Source organism: Gopherus evgoodei, chromosome 4 (genome assembly GCF_007399415.2).
Source record: "Gopherus evgoodei ecotype Sinaloan lineage chromosome 4, rGopEvg1_v1.p, whole genome shotgun sequence".
In the NCBI taxonomy this organism is placed as follows: domain Eukaryota; kingdom Metazoa; phylum Chordata; order Testudines; family Testudinidae; genus Gopherus; species Gopherus evgoodei.
The window spans coordinates 137253633-137264507 of record NC_044325.1 but is presented as its reverse complement, the minus strand read 5'-3'; the positions used below and the strand labels follow the sequence as shown (position 1 = coordinate 137264507).

Below are 10875 nucleotides of genomic sequence, written 5' to 3'. Positions count from 1 at the left end.
GCTGGCTCGCGGCAGGGATGGGGTAGAGCCAGATCAGACTAGAAGAATCACCAGAGGCTAATAAAAGAGCTCAGGAGTGAGGGGCTGTTGCTATCTGTCTCTGTCTTTCCCCAGGAAGAATCCAGTGTCATTGGGGATCTCACAGGAGCCTGGCTCCTAGCACAGCACTGCAGCCCCTGGGAAACATCCCCTGCCCCCTTCCTTGGTAACTAAATTCAGGCCTTAGTTAGGCTGGGGATTTGCCCTGATTCCAGCCGTCGCTGCAACCCCGCAGTGCAGACCGGCAAAGCTGCTATTCGCACCGGGGGCTTCACCCCTGCTTGAAACCAGGTAAGTATAAACTTTGACAAGATGACTGGAATCAGGGCAAACTCTCAGGGCAGACAAGGCCTCTATGCCCAGAGTGGTGGGATCTGAGCTTGGAATATGATGTTTCCAAGCCCACACTTGAGCATCCACGTTGCCTTGTAAAACCGGACAGGTCATTGTCGGATCCGGGTCTTGCAGCTTTGCCAACGTGGCCATACTGTGCCACGCAGACCTTCTGACTCAGGTCTGTGGCTCAAACTGCGTCCACACTGCAGAAGGGGCATGGTGAGACTTGGGCTCTGACCCACCCCCTAGCTGGGTTCTAGGCGCCGAGGCCTGCATGCTGGCTGAGCCAGGTCAGACTGATTGGTGCATGGACGGAAGCGGGGCTTGTGCTCAAAGCGGAGTCATGGCCAGGGCTTAGTATGGGGTGAATGCTGAGCAAGGCAGGCTGGGGAGAAACTGTTATGCCCACATGCCATGCTGCCTGCCCCACAGCTCCTGTGGCAAATGCAAGGTGGTAGGCTCCACCAGCAAAGCTCTAATTGGCCTGGGGCCAGCTGCCTCCTGGACCCTTTCTCCTATTCCCTGCCAAAGGAAGAGGCCTGAGGGGCAGAGGTCTCCTGCAGAATTCGCTCCTCTTTCAAGTACATGGATAGCCGGTCCTGCCTCTGGGCTGCATCCCTCTGTCCTGGCTGCTAGGCTTGGACCTAGCTAGCCAATGATAAGTGCCACTGATGCATCAGGAAGGGCAAAGATGGTCACATGCAGGGCTGTAACTGGCAGCCTAGGGGAAGACAAAACCCAGGAACTCTGCCCACTCTTGGCACCTTAGCTGTTAAGTATTTACACATAATTATGGATTATATACACATACATAGAGCTCTCTGGTAACACCACTTAGGCGATGGTGTGAATAGAGCTCGTCAGAAAATGGGGGTTTTCCCTGATGAAAAATTTGACTTTTGGAGAGAAATAAAAATCAAAGTCTGAAATATTTTGGCTGAAAACCAAAATGGTTCGATTCTGAAAGGCTGCTGTGGTGTCTCATGGGAATTGTAGTTTGGGTCCCTCATGCTCCCATTCACCTCTGTGGACGAGTCTCCCTGATTGGACTTAGTCTTCCACAATGCATCCTGATCTCCTCAAGGGGAGGAGAGGTAGTTCATTGTGGGAGTTGCATGGCCACGGTGCATCCTGGGTGATGAGGTCTGGCTGGAGAGCAAAGAAAGCTGCTAGTTGAATGATTTCAGTGGTGGACTCAATCTGAGGAAATTGCAATCTGCCCTGCGTAGTCCACAGGGAGAATGACTGGCTGAGTTAACCAGCTACAGTACTGATTGCAGTTATATGCCCAGCGCTAATATTGAGTAAACCTCAGTCTAGGAGAGAAATTCACCCTGGACCAGGGCTTTTGCAGCACCTGAAATACCCAATGTGCAGGGGTGGATTTCACCCAGAGAGAGGAAATCCCTCTCCAACCTTGTTCTGCTCAAGGCATGAGCCTTCTTTGAGTTGGTCTGAAGTCCCATCTACCCTACCTCCCACCCAGCCTGTCCCTTCCCACCTGCTACAGACCTCTTGCTCCCTGGAACTTGGTCCCTGGAACAGGTCCTGGCCTTGCTACCTCTGCATTAACTGAAGGAGGTGGGGAACGACGCCTGATCTCACGTTACCCCAGGAGAAGAGAAGTTTTACTAGAAAGTCCAACAAGAACTCCTTCCTCCCCCCTGCCCCCACTCCCCAGCTGGATGAAGTTAGGGTAAATGGATGGGCACAAGAATTGCTGCAGCACCATGGAGAAGCCAGTCAGTTATTGCAGAAAGAGAGACAATGAGGTAATCAGTGGGAAGTCAGGGCTAAGGCTGGGTGAGGGCAGCACGGCTTATGAAGAACGGGATTCAGGAGGGGGCACCAGGAAGGGGACTGCTGCCCCTTTTGCAAAGTGTCAGCTGAAGATACAGCACGCGATAGAGGCAGGTAGTTATTTTTGGGGGTGGAGGAGAGACAAGAATGGCTCTTGGAGGGTATTGAACTGATGCTTTCTTGTTTCCCCCACATACACAGGAAGGGTGTTCTGAATTGTTAGACCAAGCACAGAGGGACACCCGATAATCAAATATCATTCAAGATCCATGTGCATTACTCCAGCAGAACTGAGTGTAGGTGTGTGTGCGTGTGGTGTGGGTCAGTGTGGAGGAACGGGTGCAGGTATTGGTGACAGCAGAAGGGATCAGTGTGTTGGTTGGTGGAAGCGAGTATGGGGATAAGTATGTAATGAGGCAGGTATCTGTATGTGGTGGAGCAAGAGGTGTGGGGAAAGGAGCATGGGAAGAGGTGCCTGGTGTATACAGTAGATATGGTGGAGAGGAGGGGCGCATGAGTGAGAACGGGTGACGGCTGTGGGGCACGTGCATGGGAAGGGGGAACAGCTGTGGGGTGCGTGTGTGGGAAGGGGGGGATGGCTGTGGGGCACGTGTGTGGGAACATTTCCTATGCTGTTACTCCACTTCTACTTGGACGAGCTCCTAGGATCCTGGCAGATGCCGTAGTTGGTGTTGGTGATGGATCCCACGATGGTCTTATTGGCCTTGCAGGTTAAGCCATTCTCACAGGGACACTTGTAGTAAACCCCATAGATGCTCTGCAGGGGACACAAAGGTCTGGGTAATAGTATGGCACATTGCAGCGTGCCCAGCGCCTCTTCTGGTCTATCAGAAAGGCCTCAGCAAACCAGTCTGCTTCTCTTACAACCAGCTCTCTGCTGTGGGACACCCTTCCTGAGCAGCTCCACAAAGCCCTCCCTGCATTCAAATCCCACCTCCGTCATGATGTCTGCAAGCAACCAGCCAGCTCCTAAAAGTGAGGGGAGGGGCCAGTGGGGTGAGACGGTGTATAGTAACACCCCTCATGCAATGTGGGTCTTTGTCACCCTCTACTGGCTGGTCCATATAAGAGTTCCAGGTAGGAAAGATGGTCCTTTAGCTCAAGCAGCCAAGTGTGATTTTAGCTGTGAAGGTCCCACGTTCTAAGCCCGCTGTTCTCTCCCTGTATTGACCCGGAGGTGGTATTGCCCTGTCCCGTACTCTTTGTCCATCCAGCCTGAGCTCTCTGGGCAGGGATCGGGCCTTCCTGTACAACTGTACAGCACAGTCTGGAAACAAATCATCAGCCACACCTGGGGCTAGGACACCACTGCCAGAGGCAGCTAAATGGGAAGCCCCAGAGTTGCCCAGTCTTTGAGTGGGGCATTAGGAAGGCCCCGCAGAGGGGCTGCTGGGCTCCATGACCAGGTAAGTGCCTGCCAAGAGGGCAAGGGAGCCATGCAACCTGCCTTCAGAAAGCAGCTGTTACTAGAGGGGGAATGGGGGCTACCCTGGAGAAAAGATGTCCCCAGAGTGGGAGGGACCTGCCTTGAAAATCCAGCCCTGACTGCACGGAAGGTGTTGAGGGCACCCAAGATCTTTCGAGGGGGTGGCAAAGGAGGAAGGTCATTAGGGACTATTGGCAGGTCACAGAAAAGGGACCACAAAGGTTCAAGTGTTTGGACTGGGATCCCCAAGCTGCTGGAGCTTTTCCTTTCCCCATGCTTGTTACTCACAACCAATTTGCAAATGTGGGTCTCTATCAGCTGCCTGCACATCCAGATCTCAGCTGCTTTACTGGCTGCTTAAGGAGGAAGGACAAGGCACATCTGTGGGAGCATGAGCAAGAGTTAGCGTGCCACGTACCTTGGGGGAACACTCCTGATTCTCGGCTGCTCGGTTCGCACAACGAGCGAGGCTTAACGAGCCAGTCCTGTGGCAACAGCTGCTCTTGCACTGAGCACTTTGCAGACACAGGTTCCCATTATTCTGGAAGAAACGCACAGTGAGAGCCAACGCATGGATTCCCAAGGGCCCCAGAGCTAAGGTCTGTCTCCCTGTGCCTCTTCCTATCACAGGGGGAGCCACACCTTGCAGCTGCCCTCTGTCACCTGCACTCCGGGCCCTGCCTCAAGCTAGTTCTTCTGTGGTGAGTCTCTGCTGGTGGAGAATATTAGTCCCACTTGGAATGAAATGACTCTGTGAAAAAAAATTGCTCTGGGTGGTTTCTTATATCTCAGTGCGGAGCGTGTATTTATAGGCACGTACACACCAAGTGGACCTTGTCTGAGGTGGCCAGTCACGTATGGTGCTGGCGCTTATACACACATGCACGCACGCACGCATGCACACACACACACATGTCTAAATGAAGTTTTATTTCATCCAATTCACTGTCGACTAAATCCTGAAGTTTTTCTTCAGTCCTGACTCAAGTGAGACTGCCAGGGAGGTGTGCAGTAGTTTGCCCTGAATAAATCATGAGTAAGAATAGCAGAATCCGCCCCCAAAAGAGAGTCCATTGTGCACAGTTCCACACACACGAAATCTGCCCAGAATGGGCATGGGATTTGCCCAGAAGGCTGCGTGTCCCAGCCCCAGTGTCCTAGTCTGAAACTCTGACGTTTCCCCCTCTTCACCCTGAATCTCATGAAGGCCCTGGCTGTGGTTTCCAGGGCTTGGTTCGAGTTACACATTCTGACTGGCTCCATCATCTTTTATGTCCCAATCCCAATGAATTGGCGTGTGGTTAAGGGGCAATGTGTGGCAATTGCCATATGGCTAAAGCCCTGGACCGGCACACCAGAAACCTCCATTCTGGCTCTGCCATAAGCTTCCTTTCTGGCCAAGACACTTAGCAATGGTCTGATTTTCAGAGATGCTGAGCTCCTTCCCCTCCCCTTGGTTTCAGTGGGAGATGGGATTGCTTAACACAGCGGCAAAGCAGTCCATTAATCGCTCTGTGCCTTGGTTTCCCCATCCATAAAATGGGGAGAATGATAATTCCCTGCCCCATGGGGAGTGGTGTAGTTAGAATGAATCCATCCGGGGTTGTAAGTCATTCCAATACGAGCATGGGGATGGGCCACAGAAACGCCCGTAAAGTCGTTAGAATGAAGGAAATCAATTGAAATGAAGTACTAAGCTGCAACAGATGCCTTTGAAAAACCTCTCTCCTCCAGCACAGGAAATTCCCAAGGAATCCGACTGAACACCAAAAGGAAGCAGCAGAATATTCTGAGCCCCAGCCTGCACATCCGCAGGGCAGCTAGTTCCCCACTGCTCCAAGAGACTTTCCCTCCCTGGAGTGCACATGGGATCAGGCCCAGGCAAACTCCGCATTTCCCAGCCTCCTCTTACCAAATTGAAGATGAGGCCTAGTTGGTGAGGATGAGGCCTAGTTGGTGAGGCTGAGGCAAGGGAGAGCAGCAGCAGCAGGAGCAGGGCGCTTGCCATCTGGCCTGAGGGCAGCCAAAGAACCCGTCTGGGGCTTTCAGGGCAGGAACAGCTGCGCAGCAGCGTGCCAGGGCTATAAAGCAGATCTGTCCTCACGTCACCAGCCCTCTCCCAATCACATAAGCACACCTCTCTCTGCTGATAAGGCCACACCAGCCCACGAATTCTTTCATGTTCTGAAATATTGAAGGTGGAAATAGAAGAGAAGAATCAAGAGTAACAAAGAAAGGCCCCAGTCCTACAGTCCTTACACAGGCAATCTCAACCCGAATATGCCTGTGTAGTTCACTGCCCCAACTTGGTAAAGCCTCCTTATACTGTACAAGGACTTAGAGCCTGTTCCTGAACTCCTTGTTTGGGCACAATACTCACTAAAGTTAATGGGAGTTTTGCCCGAGTGAGGAGTGCAGGATCAGAGCATTTCTCTGCTGTTATCTCCTCCTCAAGGTTCCTGTACCAGCTAAGAAGCACCCGGTTTGTTCTGGAGTCTTTCTGATCATTCTCAAAGGCTCTGAAGATTATTTAGTGCACCTGCGTGTCCCTCACAGATGATGTCAGCGAGCTTATTGAACGCACAAAGAGGGCAATGATTTCACCTTGTTAGGTTCTGATGAGCCAGCACTGCTCTGTCTGAGAGCTGTGAATGCAGAGAACCAATGAAAATCATGGCACTGAACCAGAACCATCAGTGCAGACAGGGAGTTGCCCCATGAAAACACATTTTTGTCTATGAACAAAGGGAATTAAGAGAAAGATTTTCCTAGGGAATTAAGTTACCTTTTCCTAGTTAAACTCGCCATTGTAATTATTTTTGTCTGAATTTGAGCAAGGACCTTCCACTCTAGCCATGACACAAATATAAGACTATTTGAGGGAAATTTGGCAATTTTTTCCTATGACAAACAGAAAATCTTTCGTGAACAGAATCAGAAGCTGGTCGTATCTCCATCAAACAGATCTTTGTACAGTTGTTTTGGTTTTTTTAATAGAGATATCAGAAATGAAATCTACTCCATGGAAATAGGAGATCAGATTTTCCAGGATTGGCACCCAAGATCTCCAAAGCCCAAGCTTTCGGGGAGTCATGACTTTGGTCCAGCCCTTGATGGATATATGGAACTTGGATCCAGAGTTCAGAACAGGGCCCACCTCCATATATTTTCATGCTTTAGGTCATTCCACAGGGAGCATTACATTTTCCAAACTTCCACTTTCATATTCACTGGCATGAGAAAGAAGCCAAGCGACCTAAGCAGAATATACACACAAGTGATCAAGCCATGCTTGCTCAATTGCCTGAAGAAACAGGAAAAGGGCCCTCATGTGCTAATACAAATGGAACCCAAAGGTTTCACCAGAAAAGAGACAATTTCACATCAGAGGGTACAATTCCTATCCAATGAGTCCTCTTCTGCAAGGTAGGAATGCTGTCTAGTGGTTATACCACTGGGAGTCATTGCTTGTGGGTTGTATTCCTGGACTCACTGAGTCACCTTGGGCCAGTTGCTTAGGCTTAATTAATATTTGTAAAGATCTCTGAGACTTATAAGACTGTCTGAGCAGTTTTGCTGCATTCACTCTTGTGACAAAGTGGGACTGTTCTTAATGTTTCCTCTGAATATTGTGTGGGTGCCTCAGTTTCTGGCTGCCACTCTGTCTCCTGGTAACTTATGGCCTAGGCCCTTCCCCCCTGCAAGGAGATGCTAAAGGTGTGGGAGAAAAAGAGGTCAGGTGACTTCCTGGCCCGAGAAAGGAACTCAGCAGAGAAGGAGGGGCTGGAGGGGGGTTCAGCTGGGAGCTGGCTGGGGATGGGGAGTGAGTGCAGATGGGGTTGTCTGGCTCTCTGGGCCCCAAAATGGACCCAGCTGAGGGGTCCCATTCTCTGTCCCTACAAGCTCTGTTTTAGACCGTGTTTCTGTCATCTAATAAACCTCTGTTTTACTGGCTGGCTAAGAGTCACATCTGATTGCAAAGTGGGGGGGTGTGCAGGACCTTGTGGCTTCCCCAGGACCTCGCCTGGCCGGACTCACTGTGGGAAGCACACCGAAAGGCATATGCTGAATGCTCCAAGGTCAGACCCAGGAAGGTGAAGCCGTGTGAACTTCTTGCCCTGAAGACAGTCTGCTCCAAGGGAGAGGAGGCTCCCCAAAGTCCTGACTAGCTTTGTGGGGAGCAGTTCCAAAGCATCACCTGGGAACTCCGTGACAACTCTATTTTGCTCTGCAATTATTTCGCACCTCTCTTCCAAGGACCTTAGCACGCTTTACCACCAGTCATGAATTCAGGTCAGGGAGTTAGGGAAGCACTGTCCCCCCATTTTACAGAAGAGGATGCCAAGTCACAAAAGAGCTAAAGTGACTTGTACAAGGTGACTTTGTTGGCCAAGCCGGGAATAGAATCCAGAACTCCAGGCGCTCGGTCCCATGATCTAAGTACCGGACAATCCTCTCTCCCTTATTACCTCATTTTAAAGGGATACGATAAGATACGATAACAAAATGAGAGTTGATTCTGCTGCTTTGCAAACCTGTATCAGTAAATCTAGTCCACTTAACCTCTTCAGTGCCAAACAGTGTGCCACAAGGGGGCTAGGAAACTTAGTTCTCCAGTATAGCCAGATGCATCTAAAAGAGTGGGCGTTCCACTGAAATGAGCAAATAGTCTAATTAGAACTATTTAGTAGCATCTGAATATAAATTACCCAGAGCACTGTGACAAAAACCTGTAAACATCCAGCCCACCTTCTCTCCTCAGCCAGTCCAGTTGTACCTTGCACTCTTGAAAAGTGTCTGCTAGAGCTCCACAGCGTTACTGATAAACACTTGGAAGCATTGAGCCTCGACAAGGATCTGGTAAACAGCACCTGTTCTTGGATATATTTGCTTTAAAAAACATTTCAGAGACTCAGGTTGACGGGATGAGAAAAGGAAGCCAGCTCTGGGAACGGGCAGGTTTCTTACTTGTTACACTCCATCCACTTTTAACAATGATTAAATTGTTTGCTACCCTTTCAGTTTGCAGGCTTTTTATTAGCCATCCTGAGCAGTAACAGATGGTCAGCAGCAGGTGAGTTTCTCCAGCCCCTCTTTTTATTGTCCTGGCCATTGAAACAGATCTTTAATGGCCCACAGCTGGGCAGTGAAAATTCAGATACAATTTGCTTAATGCACAACAATTTATTTGAAAAAGACTCACACAAGCAGTAAAAGATTATACAATATGTCTTCTTAATAAGCCTCAGTTCCCCAAGCATAAACCCTCAGGCCCTACAACATTGGCCCTACACAGTAGCCTGACTGCAAACAAAGCAGGCATAGCTACCAGTCCTCGATGAAGACCTCTTCTCTTTTCTTCTCTTCTCAAATACTTGGTCTGTCAAATGTCCCCCAGAGCAAGGTTTTGGCTATCCTGAGGCCCTCTGGTCCAAAAGTCCCCCCAAAATCCCTCATAGCAGGGCGTTGACTACCCCGAGACCCCGTCCTACAGGGTCACAGACTTCTTTAGATATTAACTGGGGAACTGCCACTGCACATATGATGTTATTAGTACTTATATCCCTCACTCTCAAAGGAGTTACATGCCCCTGAAATATGCCCTGTGGCTGGGCAGCCCCTGGGACAGCAACAGCAGCAGTTTGGTTGTGGGAGGGGGCTCAGGGCTGGGGCAGGGGTTTGGGGCAGTGCTTACCTTGGGGGCTGGGGCTCCTCAGAAGTGGCCAGCATGTCCCTGCAGCTAGACGGAGGGGCCAGGGGCTCAGCACACTGTCCCTACCTGCAGGCACCACACTGGCAGCTCCCATTGGCTGCGGTTCCCAGCCAATGAAAGCTGCATAGCAGGCACTTGTGGTGGGAGCAGTGCGTGGAGCCCCCTGGCATTCCCTCCCACTAGGAGCTGCAGGGACATGCTGGTCAGAGCCAGATAGGGAGCCTGCCAACCCTGCCAACCCTCCCCCCATCATCATCAGGGGTCCTAGGCTGCATGCTGCCGTTGCCCTCCTCCCCCATCCCCATCCCCACAGGGGTCCCGGGCTGTGCACTGCTGTCCATCTCCCTCCCAGCACCTGCAGGGTTCCCAGGCCACCCCCTCTAGCACCTGCAGCACCCCCCAGAGCACCTATGCCCCCCCTCCAAGTTTTAGTTAGTAGTATATAGGAAAAGTCATGGACAGGTCAAGGGCTGTGAATTTTTGTTTACTGTCCGTGACTTGTCCGTGACTTTTACTAAAAGTACCCATGACTAAAACGTAGCCTTAATCATGATAAAAACATCAGCTAAAATACACATACATAGAGCCTTTGCTTAACCATTTATAATCCATAGTTCTATCAGCATTCAAGTGCAATTTCAGCATGCTATCTGATACTAAGAGTACCCTGCTCCCAGAATCCTTTAGCAAACTCAGATATACCAAGCCTTACTACACTCATATCAACCAGTTGTAACAGTCAGCAGCAACCCCTTAACAGCTAGTACCCTTATAACAGCTGACAACCATTAGGGGAAACTGGACACCTCATGGACACAGTAGCCTGAACTTTTGAACTGTCTTCCCTTATCGGTCTTGAGGCAGTTGAAGCTGGTCCTAGGCCGGTTTTTGCTGAGTAAATTGCAGAAGTGCAGGGTTTGCTAACCACCAATCAAATGCTAACACGACCGAAGCCTGTGTACAAGTGTGTATAAAAAATTCTTAGTTTTTGTATGGAGTAGAGTTTTTTTGTACCAAGGTACAGAACTCTCCTTTCTTCTGCAGAATAAAGTAACCTTTCCTTATCCCTGTCTGGCTGTCATTAGCTCTCAGCTAGGCTGACCCAACATTTCGGTAACACAGTCATTCATAATAATTCAGCACCATCCCAACATTTACCTTGGCCGTCAGAGTCAACATCATCCTGCTCCTGGTAGACACAGCACCCTTGGGAAACCAGAAAGGCAGTCTCTGTGGGGTCAAGCACCTTTTTGGCGTAACTCTCTTCCCCTGTCCTCCAAAACTTCTTCAGATCAGCGCAATCATCTCAGACAACAGTAAAAACAATGAGGAGTCCTTGTGGCACCTTAGAGACTAACACATTTATTTGGGCATAAGCTTTTGTGGGCTAGAACCCACTTCATCAGATGCATAGATAGAAAAATCTAGTAAGTAGTATATGTTACAGCACATGAAATGATCCCTTCTAAATGAGCTAGAATAATAATAACGTTCTTCCTTTTAAATGAGTTCAGACAATATTAAAAGCTAACACCGAGGT

General features: G+C 49.9%; 1 protein-coding gene across 1 annotated transcript; it reads right to left on the bottom strand.

The window, feature by feature from the left end:
- Window positions 1-2821: 2821 nt before the first annotated feature.
- On the bottom strand, window positions 2822-5711 carry CLPS (colipase). Its single transcript, XM_030562687.1, has 3 exons — window positions 5535-5711; window positions 4041-4163; window positions 2822-2953 (listed from the first exon to the last, which is right to left on the bottom strand). The coding sequence occupies exons 1-3, from the start codon at window positions 5628-5630 to the stop codon at window positions 2822-2824; spliced, it is 351 nt and encodes a 116-aa protein (XP_030418547.1). The 5' UTR covers window positions 5631-5711.
- Window positions 5712-10875: the final 5164 nt, after the last annotated feature.

Excerpts from the sequence above, each read along its gene's own strand:
- CLPS (XM_030562687.1), bottom strand. The coding sequence starts at position 5,630 with ATGGCAAGCGCCCTGCTCCTGCTGCTGCTGCTCTCCCTTGCCTCAGCC. Across the intron at positions 4,164-5,534 it reads TAGGCCTCATCTTCAATTTG|AATAATGGGAACCTGTGTCT; the intron begins GTAAGAGGAGGC and ends CGTTTCTTCCAG. Across the intron at positions 2,954-4,040 it reads ATCAGGAGTGTTCCCCCAAG|AGCATCTATGGGGTTTACTA; the intron begins GTACGTGGCACG and ends TGTCCCCTGCAG.